The sequence below is a fragment of the Callorhinus ursinus genome, unplaced genomic scaffold, assembly GCF_003265705.2.
Source record: "Callorhinus ursinus isolate GAN/ISIS: 27379988/994484 unplaced genomic scaffold, GSC_fseal_2.0 scaffold5, whole genome shotgun sequence".
In the NCBI taxonomy this organism is placed as follows: domain Eukaryota; kingdom Metazoa; phylum Chordata; class Mammalia; order Carnivora; family Otariidae; genus Callorhinus; species Callorhinus ursinus.
In genome coordinates, this window is record NW_027397067.1 from 48,257,020 (window position 1) to 48,277,939 (window position 20,920).

A 20,920-nucleotide genomic window follows, 5' to 3' on the forward strand; every position below is an offset into this window, starting at 1 on the left:
CCAATGTAATTTCTCATGAACTCTAACAAAACGAAGAGTGAAAATACTATGGTTACTACCCAAACTTACAATTTAAAAATACTGGATTAGGTCATTTCTGAAATTAACGCTGGGAGGCATTCTTTGACCCTCACTCCCCCGAAAAAGAAAGAAAAAACACTACTTTTAAGTAGTGTGTGCTGACAATGCTCCATCTCCCTGCACTCACCACCTGATTCTCGATCACCTATCAAGCTTTCCCCCAAAACCCTTGTACTTCCCAGGGATCACTACCCCCAATTTGGGGGGACCAATATGGTCCTACATATTACCTATTTCTGAGTGTAACATTGATCCTATGTGCCTTCATGATAGTTCTGCGTGTTGTCTGAAAGTTATCTGCAGGCCAGGTCTTTTCCCCTTTAATAGTTAGCTCTCTGCATTCTCTGAGGGTAGCAGTCAGCCTCACATCACTTACTGGTATTTGTTGAAAACTGTGACAGTGCTTAAGAGTTTGATTAGGCTTAAGCTATTTTCTTTCCCTAACTTGAAATTTTTGATGTCTAAATTTCATTCATAAGCTAATAAAAAGTGGATCTTTTCCAGTGACAATATTTTATTTTTTTCTTATTTAAATTCAATTCATTAACATGTGATGTATTATTGGTTTCAGAGGTAGAGTTCAGTGATTCATCAGCTTTATATAATACCCAGTGCTCATCACATCATGTGCCCTCCTTCATGTCCATCACCCAGTTACCCCATCATCCCCACCCTCCACCCCTCCAGCAACCTTCCGTTTGTTTTCTGTAATTAAGAGTCTCTTATGGTTTGTCTCCCTCTCTGATTTCATCTTGTTTTATTTTTCCCTCTCTTCCCCTATGATCCTCTGTTTCAGTGACAATATTTTAAATTAGGTGTTTAATAGGAAAAAAAAGCTATAGGTAGAATATACTTTGTTTCACACACTCCTATTCCTCCTTCATTCAATATCTAAACATCAAAGAAATAACACACTAAGTGTGTTTCATGAGGTACTTATTAAACTGTCTCTGAAAACAAGATGTACTAAAAACATGCCCATCAGTAAAGACCAATAAAGACTGGCTAAATCTATCAGAGCATACACTGGCCAGGGAAGAAGCTTGCTAAATCTGTACTGTTTAAAACACTTTCATTCATCAAAAATAATACATGATAAAGAAGCCCAGACTAGGAGTGCCTGGGTGGCTCAATCGTTACACATCTGCCTTCGGCTCAGGTCATGATCCCAGGGCCCTGGGATCGAGCCCCGTATAGGGCTCCCTGCTTGGCGGGAAGCCTGTTTCTCCTTCTCCCACTCCCCCTGCTTGTGTTCCTGCTCCCACTGTGTCTCTGTCAAATAAATAAATAAAATTAAAAAAAAAAAAAAAGCAGCAGCCCAGACTAATATATATGTGATGGCACTATTAAAACAAGATTCATGAATCCTCTATTACTTCCTGCCAACACAAAGTAGACACAGCCTAATATGATCCAGGCAAGAGAAATAGGAAACACAGAACAATGTACGGAAAAAAGGGGAAAAAGAGGGGGAGGCCTAGGCTTAAATCACCTTCTACCATATGGAATGAAAGCAGAACTTAGGACATGTCTAGTTTTATGGAAATAAGTAAGAGAATGCCAATTCAGGGAAAGTTTGTCAGCTGCCAAAGAAAACAGAATAACCTTTTGCTTACAAAGAGACTGATTAAAATTCATGTTCCTTCTTGCATTCAAGCTTTCCACATGAGCTGAATACTGAGGAAAATAAATGAACTACATCGAGATTCACAATTACTATGAAAAATAAACAAATCCAGAAAGCTAAACAATATTTTCCTTTAATATCCCAAATTCAAATTCAACCTCAAAGAAAGAAAAGAAATCCCTATCAGAATCTCCTTATCTGCTAGAGATTAACCTCAAAGTTCTATGTTCTTTTACTTTACTTCTCCTTAAGAAAATTTCCTACCCACTGGCTCTGGAAATAAGAAAAAGGCACGTCAAAAGAGAGATAGAAAACATGGCTTCCTACAAGAGCCATTACCAAGCACTTAAAAGAGTGAGACCTAGACAGCATCAATAGGATGTAGACACTCTGCTTCATATACAGCAGTAATGTATTCTTTTTTAATTTTTTTTTTTTTAGCAGTAATGTATTTTTAAAGATTCAAATCAACTTAACAAATCCTGGATGCTTTCTAGAAGCCAGTCATTGTACTTCTCCCTCAGGATGCAGAGCAGAACTCCCCTAGTCCATTCCTGTTCAGAATGCTTTGTCTCCCACAGCATTTAGAGCAAAGGATCTGTTGGAATTCATTGCCATAAAACAGGACAACTAACTAATCAAAGAAACACAGATCCCTAATCTTGCCCTGACGTGCATGCTTTTATCAATGACCATGAACTTACCCCACAGTAACTGGGGTCCACGTGACATTACAAAACAAATTTCTACAAAGGGCCATCAGTTATTGGCAAAATTATCACCAGAAAAGAAGTCCTGAAACAGAATGCTGATGGGTTATCTGGAACTACTGTTTCTCTGATTTCTCTGATTTACTTTATCAAGTAGGAAAAACAAAAAATAGCACCAATGAGCATATCTAAGATGACTCATCTAGTGCCAAATAAAGATATTCTATGTATATTTTAGAACAAAACAAAAATATCACTTCAAGTCTGTGCGTGTTGTGTGTTTAATGATAATACAAATATCTGAAGTAAAACAGAAACCTTTCTGAGGGGGTGGGGTTTGCCAGGAATCCATTTAAATGGAAAGGGTGGAAATTTTTCCAAATACCTTATCAGGCCACCACTGCAAATCTTCTCCTAAAGACACTGGACTTTGAACGGGTGTATTCTTCTTATCCAGGTTTGGCTCTCCTTCCTTGCTGGTGGAGCCCCTTTCATTATCAAATGAGGCTCCATCAAGCCACCTTCGTTCACGTAAACGTAAAACAGATTCACGTTCACGCAACAGCTCAGAGTCTCTCTCTAAGGGAAGAAGGAGAACTGGTATGCAATTGGGTCACACCAGTGGGATAAAAGTAAGCCACTCTCTAGTAAAGACCCTTCAGGATGCAACTAACAGCAGTTTATCTACTCACAAAAATTTAATGTAAATGTATATCTAATAAGTCTGACATGCAACATTCAAAACATTAACTCTTTCAAGTGAAGGTATGAAAATTATAAACTAGTATTTTTAAGAACTATGTAGAGGCAGACTTTTTTGAATTCCAACTACATGTTTTTAGAGCAGAATTACTTTATTTTAAATTGGATTTTTAAAATGGATTTTAAAATTTTTGGCTTTCATTTAAAACGCTTACCATAACTTTATTAGAAAATGTGCATAAATTAGATTTCAACATATTAGATACATATGTAAACCAAAAAAGAGTATTTGTTAGAATGTCTTCAGTTATTAAAAAACAAAACAAAAACAAAACCCTACACATACAGGGGAAAAACTTGAAAAAGCTAAAATACAAATCCATTAACCAAAAAAATGTTTGTAATTCAAGCCTTGTTTAGAGTAATTTTACAGTCTGGATCTTCATATCAGCCTCGTTTACACATTTCTGAGAAACCAGACAAGCTTCTTTTTTTCTTTTAATCATCTTTACAGAAAGATTCCCTTACAAAAATTCTTCCCCTGCAATTGGCCTATAAACTCTTTAAAACCAGTTTTGTTGTTTTGGGTTTGTTTTTTGGTTTTGCTTTTTTGTTTGCTCATACATTATTCTTTTTTTAAATAGGTAATCAAAATATACTTTCCAGGACTTGGATAAGGACTAGAAACAATATTAAACTGAAGCATATGAAATTGCCATCCATGCAGGTCAAGAATGGTCAAGCACCAGCAATTTCATATGGTTCAGATAAAAAGTAATGCCTACACAGAATAACCTATGGAAAAGGAAAAGAGAGAAATTTAGGAGGAGTTATTTGTGCTCGATATTGAATATTTGAAAATGCAATACTTGATATATTTAAGGCAATACAGTGTGGACTTAATTTAAAAATGTTTAAAGCTATTACATAATAGGTTCAGTATATTACAAGATCATTATAGATTTGTTATTTTTAAACTTTGCTTTTAAGTACTAGATATTTGTAGCAAGGTTCTAATATAACATGGCATCTTTTCCAGTACTAATGATCAGTAAATAATATATAACCGATTCTTGTACATTATTTGACTCAAGCAGTTTTACATTCTGGAGTAAAAATACTGACTTAGTAAGGTTAAAATGCAAGCTAAATCTATACCAACATACAAAGAGAAAGTCTTACATTTGTATGATTTCAAAATCTTCTAACCTCTATTATGTACTATACCTTTGAAGGATTTCAAACTTTTGAAAATAACATTTTAATAAGATAATCATTTCTATATATTTATTATTGGCCAATCCCATTCTATTAGGTTTTTTCACATTTCACTCTTCCGTCTAACCAAGATTTAAAATGAACAGAATAATCACTTTAATCAAATAAACTAAAGAGACTTGTTTTCTGAATGCTGCATGTCACTGTAAAGTAGAATTCTGCTTTTAGTTCAGAATCCATATTCCTAATTAAAGATACAGGTAGGTAAGTCGTAACCCTTGATAAGTATTCCACAATGTTGATAAGACAATCTCTAAAGTAAAGTACTATTTGTGGCTCGTCAAGATCAAAAATAACTAGTTTAATACCAAAGCATTCAAAAACACTAATAAGTAATAATTTATTATTGTATTGCATTATTGTATTAATTACTGTAATATTAAAAGTTCAAACACAATGAATTGTACCACTCTCTCTCCATACAGCCAGCCAATGATCACAAAGAAATAAATGCAAAATTACCTCGAGATGAGCCTAGCCTGGAAAGTGATGAACGACGAAAAGAAGGGTAACCAAAATAGCTAATGTCCTCAGAAAACATGGCATCCGCATCAATAATGACACTTGGGTGGGCAGAATGAATGTCAGCATCAAGAAGAGACATAAGATCCTCTATAAACAGAAACATATATAAATAAAGCAGACACCGAAAATATCTGTAGACCACTGAAAGGTCTCTGAAAATTAAATCAGATAAAAATGAGACACTAACCACTGATAGACCCTGAGAAAAAAAGTAATAACTACCCAGGAAATAATATTATTAACAAAGATTTTAAGGAACAGGAAAGACATGACTGCCACTTGGGCTACCTACTAAATAATCACAAGAAAAAAAGATCTCTATTTAATATATTTGTAACATCACAGAGATAATGCAGTCAAAATCTAAATAGGGTTTTTACATATTTGGTAATAAGGGCATCAAAAAACAACATTCCAGAGTCATCTTGTCAGTGACAAAGACACGCACATACATCCATGTCTTTACTGGAACCAAACACAAGTCTACTGAGCAAAAACATTTCCCATTTTCCCTTAAAAGTATTTTACAGGGGCGCCTGGGTGGCTCAGCTGTTAAGCATCTGCCTTCGGCTCAGGTCATGATCCCAGGGTCCTGGGATCGAGCCCCGCATCGGGCTCCCTGCTCCATGGGAAGCCTGCTCCTCCCTCTCCCACTCCCCCTGCTTGTGTTCCCTTTCTCACTCTGTCTCTTTCTGTCATATAAATAAATAAAGTCTTTGGGGGGGAAAAAAAGTATTTTACAATCAAATTAAACACTCCAGTGAGAAATATCTACCACTTTGGAAAGAACCATCAGAAAATCCATTGTACTTTAAAATTCTATTCCCTAGTCAAAAAAGTCTCTCCCTCCAGAGATGAGAAAACCATGATGGTGATCCACCAACCTCCAGGCAAATAAGATTCACTGGCTGTATCATCCCCATCATCTCCATCTTCATCATCCCGGCTAAGTAAATTATTTACAGCAAGGTTTACATCAAGATTTGTTCGTTGAAGTTCCCGAATAATGACACTTCTGGATTTGCCTTGTAAAACGACTTGGGCCTGAAATAGAAAATAAAGAAGAGTGCTATGCTAAATCTCTTTTGCTTACACACTTTTATCAAAATCAGCTTTCCAGGACAGCTCCAGAAAAGCAGTATTTCACAATCCATGCTGTGAGTCATGACTACAGCCCAGGACATTCAGTTACAACTTCCTCTTGCTCTGCTGCCTTATGTGAAGTGTTCTCCCAGACCTCTACCTGTGAGATCAGCTCCTCCGGGATGACGGATGCAGGGATAACTGGCTGTGGCTGACTGCCCAAAAGCCCAGATCCTCGGTCCCGGCCTGTCCGAATAACTCGGGTCTGTCGGCGGGAATCTCGAGCTCCGGCTGATGACCTACCAGAGGAGCCTCCTCCACTTCCACCGACTCCGGAACTCCACCGACTTCTAAAGAGTAGACAATTTTGAGAATTAGCATTTTAAACAATAAAAGATCACCTTGTGTCTCACATTCATTCTCTTAACTGAAGACAAAGCTATTTTGTCTAACTGACATATATTTTACAGTATTTTAATAGAACAAGGTAATATAACTGAGCCTTAAAATAAAACGGTTGCCATTTTTTAAATGCTTACATATAAATTCACTCTTTAGAAAGATACATATCACACTTTTGCATCTTTTAAAATCATGTTTTAAAGCTCCACATACCAAGTATTTCTAGCCACAATTCTAGAATGAGTTATAGGATACACCTTGCCTCTACATGAAAGACTCATCGGACATAACTACCAACAATGTGTTACACAAAACGTGTAATTCAGAGTTTAGGACTCAAAAACTGCTTTGCATGAAATGAAATATTCATTTGCAAAGATATTTGTCCATTAATATTTAGTTCTATTAACTACCTAGACCAAAAAGAAGCTACTATTTTAAAATAATCATTAATTTTTTCTTAAGTATGAGAAAACTTAGCATGACATTTCCATCTTCACTTTCTGCCCCCAACATGAGCATTAAGGATTTTCAAATCAACTAAGCTAGATAACCATAAACAATTGCTTTTCTGCATTCAACTGGATCTTAAAGAAAATGTTCCCCCAAATCACATTAGCCTTAGAAATCATGACAGTGCCAGTCTCTTTTCTTTAAAAATTTTTTTAGTATAGTTGATGCCTCTTTAAAATGAATCTAATACTTAGAGATCATTCAATCTAGAGAAAGCTACTTTACTCTCAACTACTCTTCATTGCACTCACCTAAAACTGAAACCTTCAACCTCCCATTGAGAACAGATTTAGTTTAAATTTGATTTTCCAAGCCTTTTTTTCCCCTTAAAAATGTTTGACTATATTAATCATAACAATTCTCAAATGAACATACAACTACTTGATCTTCTCACTTAACTGGAAAGCCCAATCTCTGTCTAAACAACAAAACTTTTAAAATAGTTTCCGCAGTAAAATGGGAAAAAAAAATCTCCAGAAAACCTGGTGTCACCCTTTTTGATGGCTTTCTACCCTTGTTGATGCACTCTATCAATTGTGTCTGTGTTTCTGTATCTATAGCCTAAGAACCGCCCAAGATAATTTTAGAGAAAAACAGTATTTTGCATTCTCAGAGCTACAGTATGAACCATCGCTTCATCTCAGCTGTGCACCAGATTTCATAAATGTAGTGGTAATGAACCATTTACAGACCAAAAGAAAAACAAAGGAGCATTAAAAGTATATTACATTAACAAAAAGGAAAATAAAACAATTCCATTTATAATAAAAAAAAAAAAAACACAAAAAACAATACCTAAGGATATACCTAACCAAGGAGGTGAGACTTATATACTGAAAGCTACCAAACACAGCTTAGAAAATTTAAAAAAGGCACAATTAAAAGGAAACAAATCTCATGTTCATGAACTGGAAGACTTAATATTATCAAGATGCCCATATTACTCAAAGCAACAGATTCATCACAATCCCTATCAAAATCCCAAATGGCATTTTTTACAAAAATAGAAAAGTTCATCCTAAAATTCATGTGGAGTCTTGAGAGACCCTCAAGAGCCAACACAATTTTGAAAAAGAAGAAAAATAAAATTCTAGAGAATACTTTGTGATTTTGAAACATCATTACAGAACCACTATAATTAAGGGGCGCCTGGGTGGCTCAGCTGGTTAAGCGACTGACTGCCTTTGGCTCAAGGTCATGATCCTGGAGTCCTGGGATCAAATCCCATGTCGGGCTCCCTGCTCGGCAGGGAGTTTGCTTCTCCCTCTGACCCTCTTCCCTCTCGTGCTCTCTATCTCTCATTCTCTCTCTCCCAAATAAATAAAATCTTAAAAAAAAAAAAAAAAGAACTACTGTAATTAAAACACTGTGGTCTGGCATAAGGACAAATAATCCAGTGGAACAGAATAGAGAGCCCAGAAATAAAATCTTGCATGTATGGTCAAATGACCTTTGACAAGGGTGCCAAAACCACTCAATGGGGAAAGGAGACTGTCTTCAACAAATGATGCTGGGAAAATTAGATATCTCTATGCAAAAGAATAAAACTGGACCCTTATGTTATACCATAGGCAGCAATTAATTTAAAATAATTAAAGACCTAAACATAAGACCAAAAAATTTAAAATTCCTAGGAAGTAAACATAGCGGAAAAGCTCCATGTAAGACCTGGCAATGATCTTAAGATATGACACCAAAAGCACACGCACTAAAAGCAAAAATAGACAAAATGAACTATATCAAACCTAAAAACTTTGTGCCTCAAAGGACATAATCAACAGAGTGAAAAGGCAACCTAAAATGGGAGAAAATATCTGCAAATCATATATCTGATAATAGGTTAAGATCCAGAATATATAAAGAGCTCCTACACTCAACAACAAAAAGTAGCCCAATTAAAAACTGGGTGAAAGATGTGAATAAACATTTCTCCGAAGATGATACACAAATGGCCAACAAGCATATGAAAAGATGTTCCATATCACTAATCATCAGAACCAAGTAAGATATCCCTTTACACCCATTAGAATGGCTATTACTGAAATAAAAACAAAAAAAACTAGAAAATTACAAGTGTTAGCAGCAAAGATGTGTAGAAACTGTAACACTCATGCACTGTTGGTGGAAATGTAAAGTGATGGAATGCTATGGAAAACAGTATGGAGGTGCATCAAAAATTAAAAATTAAAAATAGAACTATCATATGACCCAGGCAAGCCACTTCTGGATATATGTGCAAAAAAACTGAAAACCGTCTCAAGAGATATCTGTATACATTATTCACAGCAACATTACTCATAGCAACATTATTCATAGAAGCCAAGAGGTGGAAGCAACCAAATGTCTAAAGGATGAATGGATAAACAAAATGTGGCATATACATACAATGGAATATTATTCAGCCTTAAAAAGAAAGAAAGTCCTGTCACAGGTTACAACATGGATGAACCCTGAAGACACTATGCTAGTGAATGAACCCAGTCACAAAAAGAGAAATACCATGTGATTCCAGTTATATGAGGTATCTATAAAGTAGTCAAATTCATAGACACAGAAAGTAGAATGGCAGCTGCCAGGGATTAAGGAGAGGGTTAAATTAACGAAATCATATACAAATTGTAAGCCAGATGATTTTACTCATTTTATACCTTGATCTTGAATACCTAGACCTTACAGGTATCATAAACTCAAATCTCCATGAGGAGTGCATATATTACACAAGTAAGTGAAGTTAAGATAACAGGGAAGACTAGAGAGTATCAGCCTACCCAAAATACCCAAATTCACTGCTGGATTCTTCCATCAAAACACCAATGGCTGCCAATTCACAATCTCTGCTATACAAACCCCCAACAGAGGTTAGTTGAAAGACATATGTCAAAATAGCTCTGGTTTGCCCATTAACCTGTTGCCAAGGAACATACCATGTTTTCCCACTTAGACCCACTGTGCAGTGTGTTTCTTCTATCACAATCCAAACAACTACCAGTCTCCCTGCTTCAAGTGCTCCTCAACATTCCTTCCTCTAAGCAACCTGCTATCTAGAGAGAATAAGATATTGAACCAAGCACACACTAATAGAGATTTAGTAGTGGTCAAAAAATACAGTATGGGAATGGGTGATTCCTTTAATCTATAATTTTAGTGAGCTATGTAATTTTTAATATTAAACTCAAAAGTACTAGGAAAACCAGTTTCTCCTAAATGTACTTTGTTAATCAAAATTAATCCTACAATTTTAATCCCATTACACAGTACACTCAAAGTAACAGAATGATTCAAAATCAACTGAGGAAATCACACCATAGGAATTAGTCCACAGCTTCCAAACGTAAAGCCCATGGACCAAGTCTTGCCCATAAACCCAGCTGGTAGGTTTAAAAAAAAAAAAATCATCATCAAAAATAAGGCAAATCTGAGAAACTATCACAATCAAGAGGAGCCAAAGGAGATGACTGAATGTAATGTGATATCCTGGATGGGATTCTGGAACAGAAAAAAAGACAATAGAAGAAAACTAAGGAAATATGAATAACCTTCAGCCTTCAGTGAATAAAAACCTATCAATATACATTAACTATAAAAAATTTACCATACCAATGTTAGATATTAATAACAGTAGAAAATGGGCACAGGATATAGGAGAACTCTCAGTACTATCTTTGCAATTTTTCTGTCAATCTAAAACTGTTTTAAAATAAAAAGTTTCTTGGGCGCCTGGGTGGCTCAGTCGTTGAGCGTCTGCCTTCGGCTCAGATCATGATCCCAGGGTCCTGGGACCAAGCCCTGCATCGGGCTCCCTGCTCCGCGGGAGGCCTGCTTCTCCCTCTCCTACTCCCCCTGCTTGTGTTCCCTCTCTCGCTGTGTCTCTCTCTGTCAAAAAAAATAAAATCTTTATTTAAAACAAATAAACAATTTCTTCAAAAGAGCATATACACACATAGATGTGCGCGCGCGCACACACACACACTATGTGTGTGTGTGTGTGTGTGTGTGTGTGTGTGTGTAAGAGACTGGTATGCGGCCCGGTGTATCTATTTATTTCCTAGTTCCAACATATAAATCAAGATATTCACATGAAGATCCAAAATTACAGCTTCTTGGGGACAAAAAAGGGGATGGGGTGAGGGACACCTGGCTGGTTCAGTCAGTAGAGCACGTGACTCTCGATCTCAGGGTCGTGAGTTTAAGCCCCACATCAGGCAGAGAGCTCACTTAAAAAAAAAAAAAAAAAAAGTGGAGTTGAGGCATGGAAGTTTGTATTTGGCAACAATAGCCCTGTAGTCTCCTATGGTAATAATCAGCTGATCAGCTGCCTCCTTGAAAAAGGGGCATCCACTTAGTTTGTCACAGCCCTACTACCTACCACCTTACCCACCTTGCCAGCTTCAACTGTTTACAATTACAGTGACCTGCTTGGCTTTTACAAAAGATTCCAAATCCAGGGCTAATTATTAGCTCAGATGAGACTCCAAAGGAAATATGGTAGCTCAAATGAAGGAAAAGCAGCTTGTATCTATCATCTATTACATCCAGTCACAACAAACAGAATAAAGAGACTTTAGATATTATCTCCATTTTAAACTTACTATTGAGCACAATTAACTCTCTTCCCCAAGTAAATTCGGTGGTTTTACCCTTAACCTGGTCTGAAATGAGTTTAACAAAAATACCTAGGAGATTTCTGAAATATCTCCCAGAATAAATATGAGTAATTATGAAAGGGAGGAAACAGGAGCAACCAGAAATCTTTAGCACAACACCTGCTGAACAGTGAGAAGGCCAAAGGGAAAAATATTAAAAGTCCTATAAATTTTGTCTGCTATGCATTCCTAAGAATGATCAGTCAAAATAAATGATCAATTATCTATGCTGACGGGAAAGAAAAACCAATTATTCCAAAATCTTTCAAATGCAGCTCTCAAATACAGAGACCACTTGCTCCCTGATTCACAACCCAAAGGGAGCAAGCCTGGAGTCTGAAGGAAGGGGGTAGGGGACCACAGTCTATGGGGATGGGCTTTTTCATATTTGACCGCATTTGGTAAATTTGTGGCTAAGAATCCCCTCTGGGGTCTCAAGATCTGCTTGTTCTAGATTCTCTATTACATGCTATAAAGCAAACTTCTTTAAAGTTCCTTGTAATCAACACAGAAAGAGGAATAAACACCCACTATGCAACTCATGGGGGGAAAAAATGTATCATGAAGAAAAATATTTTTGACTCTATAAAACTGCTTAATTTACAAAATAACTTGATCACAATTTCACCATCAACAAACAAAATTTTCATTGAGGCCAAGAGAAACAATCAGTCCTCAAGTGCTTATACTTTGTGGACATCTGCAAGACCAAATAAAAGTAAACAAAAGACTAGCAATGACTTAAGTCAGTGAACACTGTGACATTTGTGACATTTCTCAATACTGCAACTCATGAATCAAATGCCAAAGAAAGCTCACGCTGAGTTAATTCCGAGGTGTGTGTGTGGATAAGAGAGTGAGGGACAGAAAGGCAGTGTGGGCAAGGATGCGTAAGGGGACTCAAAAATTGCTTCTCTCTGCATTTTAAAGCCTTAAGATTAGCCCTAATCTTCTTTGGAGTAGATCTACAGAGGTTTTAGTCAAGATCAAATGTACTACAGTTTATTATTGTTATTTGTTACATATTTTATTAGCAAAATCAGAGAATTCCAGCTCTATTTGTCATTCTATTATAACTGGTTATATCCAAGTTTTATGTATAAAGAGAACTTAAATCTAAGACAGTTTGAGCAACATAATAGTGATGAATTATAAACTATAGAATAAAATATCCATGAAACTATAATGATATAAATAACTGAAGAGCAACAGAATGGAATAAACAAGAAAAATTCTTCCTTATGTTTGAATTCCAACTAATAAAAGTATAAAAGGAATGACACAAATTTTAAAAAATAACTATTTGGCCAACACCACAGAAATACTTAAGGCAAAATATCATCAATGGATGCTAAAATCAAGCATAAAAATATATTTACATAAGTCAAAGAATCTCCCCACAGAATACATGTTAATTACAAAGGAGGAAATAGTAACTTTATAGTTGCAAAACCTAGCAACCACCACCTTACCTAACTAATCAGGGGTAATCTCATCGCCAGATGAGACGTATCCACATCATGTGCCTCCTGATATGATGCACTGAGAAGAGAACATCACCACCTCTGCTGTGTTCTTGACAAAAATGCACCACCTGCAATCCCAATCAAAAGTCTAGCAAATTATTTTGTGGGTACCAATAAACTGATTCTAAAGTTTATATGGAGTGGCGCCTGGGTGGCTCAGTCGGTTAAAAGTGCCTGCCTTCGGCTTGGGTCATGATCCCAGGGTCCTGGGATGGAGCCCCACATCGGGCTCCATGCTCAGCAGGAAGCCTGCTTCTCCCTCTCCCTCTGCCTGCAGCTCCCCCTGCTTGTGCATACGCACACTCACCCTGAGGGAGGGAGGGAAGGAAGGAAGGAGAACAGTCAAACAATGGGCCAAAGACCTTAAAAGACACTTCACCAGAGAAGATATACAGATAGCAAGTAGCATATAGAAAGACATTCCACATCGTATATCACTACAGAAATGCAACCTAAAACAATGAGATACCATTACACACCTATTAGAACAGGCAAAATCCAAAACACTGACAACACCAATTTTGCTGGGGAGCATGTGACCAGTAAGAACTCTCACTCACTGCTGGTGGGAAAACAAAATGGTACAGCCACTTTGGAAAACAGTAGCCAGGTTCTTAGAAAACTAAACATACTCCTAACATATGTTCCAGCAATGTGCTCCCTGGTATTGGAGTTGAAAACTTATATCCACAAAAAAACCTGAACACAATGTTTATTAACAGTTTTAATCATAATTGCCAAAATTTGGAAGCAACCAAGATGTCCTCCAGTAGGTGAATGCATAAATAACCTGTAGTACATCCAGACATGATTCCAACTATACAAAATTCTGGAAAAGACAAAACTATGGAGACAGCAACAACATCAGTCATTGCCAGGGATTAGAGGGGAGAGAGGGATAAATAGGCAGAGTGCAGATGATTTTTAAGGAAATTAAACTACTCTGTTTGATACTATAATGGAGGATACATGTCATTATACATTTATATACAGAATGTACAACATCTAGGGTAAACCATAATGAGAACCATGGACTCTGGGTGATAATGATGTATCAATGCAGTTTCATCAATTGGAACAAATGGACTGCTGACAGTATGAGACCATACATGTGTAGAGACGGAGTATACAGGAAATCTCTGTATCTTTCTTCCATTTTTGCTGTGAACCTGAAAACCACTCTAAAAAAGACTTAAAAAAAAAAAAAGGCATCACCTGGGTTTAATCATGAGGAAATAGACAAATTCAAACATTCTACAAAATAATCAGACATTTTTCAAACTCATCAGGGTCCAGAAAGTAAGGAGATTGAGAAACTGCCCCAGGCTAGAGGAACCTACGGAAGCATGACAACTACATGCAATTTGGGATCCTGGATTGACTCCTGGACCAGAGAAAAGGGTGTTAGTGGGACAATTAGTGGAATGTGAGTAAACTCTGTAGATTGCACTGATCACTATTAATTTCCTGGTTTTGATCACTGTTCTATGGTTATGTAAAATGTTAACATTTGGGGGAACCAGGTGAAAGTTTTTACAACTTTTTAAAAGGCAAATTACTTCAGTGATGTACTTGAAGAACAAAAGGAAGTCAGATTATTTCAAAATAAAAATTTTAATTTAAAAATACATACAGAGTACAAATTAGTTAACAAATGCCACCACATAAACGGATAAACTAAAACAAGGATCAGCAAACTTTTCTGTAAAGAGCAGACAAGTAAATAGTTTATTTAGGCCTTGTGAGCTAAAGTCTTTGTCAAGACTACTCATCTCTCCCATCTTAGCACAAAGCAGCCACAGACGTAACTAAGTATCAAGCATGCCTGTGATTCAATAAAAACAAGAAAGAATGGATTTAGCCCATAGGCTGTGGTTTGCTGACCCTGCAATTAAACAAATTTTTTAAAGAAGGTATAGTTTGACATGGTGTAACACATAATAGTTATTCTTTTTTAAGTAAATATAATCAAACTTTTTCCAGGTTTATTAAACGAAATGACAATTTCATTTGTTATTACATCATTTTCAGAATTCTTTATCATATACTGTTGTTATGTTAGTTGTGTGCACAGGACCAGTAAAAGGAGACACTTAATATTTTGACCAGAGCTATGTTTCCCATTAACAGTTCTAGCACAGAATGAGCTAAAGAAGGTACTCCACTAAATGACCTTCCTCTGACCTCAAAATAAACGTAGTTCAGCATAAAAACAAAAAGGCAAAGAAACAATAAGCATTTGGGACTCTCAATTTTCAAATATAATCTTACCTAGAAATTCAGTGTCAAAATATTTTTAAAATGTTTAAAACCTTCCTCCTCCTCTTACCGTATTTTGAAACAATTTAAAAATTGCTTCTAGTTATATTTCTCTGATCAGCCTTTGAACACATTTGCTGACTTGACTGATTTGGCATTATCTAATCATTCATCAGGTAATTTCAGAAAATCTAGGTTTTCAAGATCAAGGTATAAAATGAGTAAAATCATCTGGCTTACAATTTGTATATGATTTCATTAATTTAACAGCTTATCAACTTTAGATAAAATGAAAGTTGATTATCTAGTTTAAGAGGTATACATGTTATAAATAATTTAAAAGTAAAAAGAAGGTACAAACTTCCAGTTATAAAATAAGTCATGAGGATGTAATGTACAACACTGCATATTTGAAAGTTGCTAAAAAAATAGATCTTAAAAGTGCTCATCACAAAAAAAAAAATATATCGTAACTATGTATGGTAATGAAGGGGGCGCCTGGGTGGCTCAGTCAGTTAAGTGTCTGCCTTTGGCTCAGGTCCTGATCCCAGGGTCCTGGGATCAAGCCCTGTCTCAGGCTCCCTGCTCAGCAGGCAGCCTGCTTCTCCCTCTCCCTCTGCCTCTGCCTACCGGTCTGCTACGTGTGCTCTCTGTCAAATAAATAAATAAAATCTTAAAAAAAAAAACAAAAAACTGTATGGTGATGGATGTTAAGTAGACTTACTGTGGTGATCATTTCACAATACATAAATAGCAAATCATGCTGTACATCTGAAACTAATATAATGTTATACGTCAACTGTATCTTGATAAAAAAAAAAACTTAGGGCGCCTGGGTGGTTCAGTCAGTTGAGCTTCGGACTCGCGGTTTTGGCTCAGTCATGATCTCAGAGTCCTAGGATCGGACCCACATGGGGCTCCCTGCTCAGTGAAGGGAGTCTGCTTGTCTCCCCCTTTCTCTGCCCCTCCCGCCCCCCCCTCAACCCACCGCTTGCACTCTCTCTAGAAATAAATACATCTTTAAAAATAAAAATAACTTGGGGCGCCTGGGTGGCTCAGTCGTTAAGCGTCTGCCTTCGGCTCAGATCGTGATCCCAGGGTCCTGGGATCAAGCCCCACACTGGGCTCCCTGCTCAGCAGGAAGCCTGCTTCTCCCTCTCCCACTCCCCCTGCTTGTGTTCCCTCTGTCATTCCTGCTGTCTCTCTTTCAAATAAATAAATAAATAAATAAAATATTAAAAAATAAAATAAAAATAATTAAAGGCTGTCAAGTTTAGTTACATGATTTTCAAACCTCACTAAATTAATTCAGAAAGAACTACCAAATTTGGAACCTAGAAAGAAATAAATGTTATATTTTTTTACCCAAGAATTAGCATAAATAAGACCAAAGTCAACACCACTAAAAAACTGAAGTAACATAAGCGACCTGGTAAGTGATATATTAAACACATCTCAACATTAGATACTTTTAAGAGGTCAAGAGCCTGGGTTAATTGTAATTAGCCTGCATGGGTTATTTTTATCATGGTGCCTCGCCATGAGCAACCAGAGCACCTGCCCAGAGTTCAGTAGTTTCCTCCCTGCTCCGCTGGGTAACACAGAAGGCAATTTCTCAGAGTGAGAGCACACACAGAGCGCGGGCCCGGACCAGTGGAGGCCATCACCTGGCCACAACTTACCCCAGAGTGTTGCCTGCCAGCCTTCCCAGAGTCTCAGAACCGGAGAGAAACCACGGGGAGTCACTTGTCCTCCCGGGCCTCGATGTCCTCCCTGCCCCCGAGCTGCTGTTCAACTTTGACCTGGGAAAAAAAACAGGAGGTGCAACAGTCACAGAACAGTCCCAAACTCGCTAAGCACAAGCCTGGGACTCCCGGCCTCACTATTCTAGGAGTGACTGTGGTGAAACACCAGCCTCGCTCTTCTGTGACTGCCCCTCCTGGAATGTGTCCTTCCTGTCAATGAGCAAGCCTCACAACCTACAGCCTCCCAGCAATCCAGCACTCCCTCCTGGTTCAAAGTGTCTGCATGGTTTAACTGCAAATGAATTATTCTTTAGACTTTTTAAAGTAATCATGCTTTCCTTAGAGGCAGGCAACTGAAATTCAACATACATTATCTAGCAGTGCTTTTTATATGTAATCATTTATAAAGACCACAATTTTAAAGACCCTTGTCAATTTCAAACCAAGTTACTTGATTTGGAAATATTAAAAAGGAAAGAACATGAGGGGCCTAGCTGGCTCAGTCGGTAGAGCATGAGACTCAATCTGGGGGATTCTGAGTTCGAGATCCACACTGGGTATAGATATTACTTAAAAAAGGGCGGGGAAGGGGGCCTGGCTGGCTCAGTTGGTAGAGCATGTGACCCTTGATCTCAGGGTTGGGAGTTCAAGCCCCACACTGGGTATAGAGATTACTTAAAAATAAAATCTTGGGGGGGGGGGAAGATCTAAAAAGTCATTTCAATCAAAGAACAGATCTGACCTGGGACCTACCACATACATAAATCATTCCTCTGATAACCAATTTCTGTGAAGTGACCAACTTCTCTGCTATTTTCAATACTAATATTTTAGCCATAAATCACTACTTGCAGAAAAATGAAAATTAAACTACAAGATAACCACTCCACTATTTTAAGTGCCTCATTTTCTACAATGCTTTTTTTTTTTGTTAAACTTGAAGGCTATCAAAATCAAAACACAGGTTTAATATAATACCTTTGAAGAGCTAAATACTTATTAAGTAGAAACGGCATTAATGTCTTACCCATCGTTGTTATCAGGTTTGCCCAACTCCAATCTGTCTGGTTGTACTGAGAAACCGATCCTGCAAACTCTACCATCCTAAAAGCCAAGAAAATAGAAGAAATCGCCAAAGTAAAAATGTGTATTAAAATATGAATTTATTCAATGAACAGATTATGTCCCCATCACTGTCAATTCAGAAAACAACAAATAAGTTCCTTTTCAGAAGGCACTCACACCTGACGTGGGGAAGTATGTTTTATATTACATTATCAGCATAGCAGTAAAAATAATTTGAAGTATCTTTAACAGAATTCAGAGTAAGGAAATGACTGGGATGGGTATCAGGAACTCCTCCATTACTATGGTTTCAAGCTGTAGTAAATCACTTAACCTTTCTCTGAGCCAGAGACTGTTTCACACAAGGAAATGGAAGTGGGTGATCTCTAGCAAAAACCTTCTATTTTGCCTAGTTAAGGAAGATACATGACAATGCACGATTGTATTTTAATTTAAGTTCCTTTTCATTTCTATATCTTACAGTAAAGAATTTACCTCAAGAAGAAAGGCAGCATGATTTGGTCCTACCACACACTGTTTGATAGTAGCCTGTTCCAATACATTCAAAGGGGGGTGGCTAAGGAATAAAAAAAGTCAAATAAATTATTTTTTAAAATGGCAAATACATTCTAGGGTTGGTATGTTTGTTTTTTATCTGATTAACCAAAGGAAAAAATGGGTGGAAAAACCTGTTTTTAAAAATTAATATTTACATATTATAAAGAGTAATTGAAAACAATAATTATGATATCCTTTATAGTTATTACATGTCCTTGGTATGCCAGATTTTTCAAAAATCAGTATGAACAGAACCTATTATTCAAACGAATCCAAGTCATAAACAGTTGACAGATTAAAATATTCCCGGTTGCTTCTGCCTAAATAGGAGTTATTTTTCCTAATAAAGAAAAAAATGCTTTTCAGAAAATTTAAAATATCTTAAAACTCTTACCTGTTTAAATTGTATTTGTTCAGTTTTTCTGAAACTTCCCGTAACCTTTAAAAACAAAATGAAATATGAATAAACCACGTGTACAAATTCTTTTTAAACAAAATAGTTCTGATAGGTACTTGTATCATTATTTGGTGATTCCTAACAGTAGTATACAAAAAATCTGCTAAGGCAAGAATGTTTTTTGTATTATCTTTGATTTTTGTCCCAAAAGAGATCCCTGGTCAACTCTACAATTCCCTTCCCTCACCACCCCATTAGCGACTTTGATAATAATATTAATCCCATTTTACAGATGAGGAAACTGAGGCTTCTAGTATTTGTAATACACAAAGTGGCAACAGAGCTGGTACTTGAACCAACACCAATGGAAGCCACTTTTTTTTTTAAACACTGTGCTATATATGCCAAAAAAGATTCTTAAATGTACATAATGTACAAGGATATCATAAAATGAAGATATTAGGGTAGCATAAATCTACTAAGAATTTAACAAAAGGCGGCAGAAAAAGCCTGAAAGCTTAACTGACATAACACAGTCTCAGTTCCTGAAGGGCCTTCTGACACAAAACTATACAAATGAAGACCTCTATGTCCGTGTCTACAAAACAAGGATAACACCTCCCTCCCATTTCTAAAAGAGTATCAAATATGCTTCAAAAAATCAAGAGGCTGCATAACTAAAAGATATTAACTCATATTATCTATTATGACTTTGCTGCTTATCTCAAGAAAACAGTCTTGAATTAATACAAAATATTGTAATACTCATTTAAACTAGACCCTTCAGTCAACTTAAGGAACTCATTTTATAATGTAAAGATGTAATCAAATGCAGAGATTGTAAGAGTTTGAGTCTATCAAGTTACCAAAACAACTGCCTAATCTTTCAAAATTTTTTCATAGATGATTCTCTTAAAAATAAACAGACTTTTAGAAAGCAATAGAAAAAAATTAAAACATTCGATCAATAGGAAATTCCATGGGGGTGCCTGGGTGGCTCAGTCAGTTAAGCGTCTGTCTTCAGCTCAGGTCATGGTCCCAGGGTACTGGGATGGAGCCCCAGGGCGGGCTCCCTGCTCAGCGGGGAGCCTGCTTCTCCCTCTCCCTCTGCCTGCAGCTCCCCCTGCTTGTGTGCGTGCATGCTCTGTCAAATAAATAAAATCTTTAAAAAAACATTTTCTTAAACAGGAAATTCCATGAATTTTGCTTTCTAAAAAGTGACAAAAATACATAAAATCAAATTTCAATCATTTGTACTAACAGATGAAAGTGATATACATACTCCAAAAATAAATCACAGCTTAAAGTCAGTTTAGGATTCAAAGACCATAAATCATTTATTATATAAATGGGCAAAGGACCTAATTATTTCAGTAAGAGATTCTAGGAGGACCCAACTGTCTCTCAACTTTATTTTATCCTACAAATTCTATCCTTTGTTTAATGCTGAGGAGCATCTTTCAAACACTAACACATATACAGGGTTTTTTTGCCAATTCTGAATCTTACTCCTAAGCAATAACTTTCAAATGATGCCATACTTAATTTCTCTCCCACCCACTAGTGACTTTATTCTGACTCCCAAAGAAGAGCACCTGACCGACCATGTGTGGGATTCATAAGCTCTGAGAGAAGACCGACTAGAAAATGGGGATAAAATAAACTGGGAGGCTCCAAACAATGGCCTTCAGAATCCTGGAGCAGACGCAGGAGTAGAGCTGGAGGGAAAAGGCTAAGAAAGGTTTACTTCCCCAAAACCACAGTACTACTCCAAGAAGGTACATTTCTTCTGCAGACAACTACACC

The 20,920-nt window shown here is 36.8% G+C and overlaps 1 protein-coding gene and 1 long non-coding RNA gene across 2 annotated transcripts in view; one reads left to right on the top strand and one right to left on the bottom strand.

The window, feature by feature from the left end:
• The window catches only part of LOC112823293 (uncharacterized), a 122,855-nt gene extending 117,905 nt beyond the window's left edge, over positions 1 to 4,950 (top strand). Inside the window, exon 4 of the long non-coding RNA XR_003207985.2 lies at positions 4,824 to 4,950. This is a non-coding gene — a long non-coding RNA (uncharacterized lncRNA). The remainder of the gene's footprint in view (positions 1 to 4,823) is intronic.
• The window catches only part of UBR5 (ubiquitin protein ligase E3 component n-recognin 5), a 132,954-nt gene that overhangs the window by 73,313 nt on the left and 38,721 nt on the right, over positions 1 to 20,920 (bottom strand). The window contains 8 exon segments of the mRNA XM_025870932.2: positions 2,804 to 3,015; positions 4,861 to 5,010; positions 5,808 to 5,967; positions 6,167 to 6,356; positions 17,032 to 17,151; positions 18,122 to 18,198; positions 18,655 to 18,736; positions 19,112 to 19,156. Coding sequence (XP_025726717.1) covers positions 2,804 to 3,015; positions 4,861 to 5,010; positions 5,808 to 5,967; positions 6,167 to 6,356; positions 17,032 to 17,151; positions 18,122 to 18,198; positions 18,655 to 18,736; positions 19,112 to 19,156 — 1,036 coding nt within the window.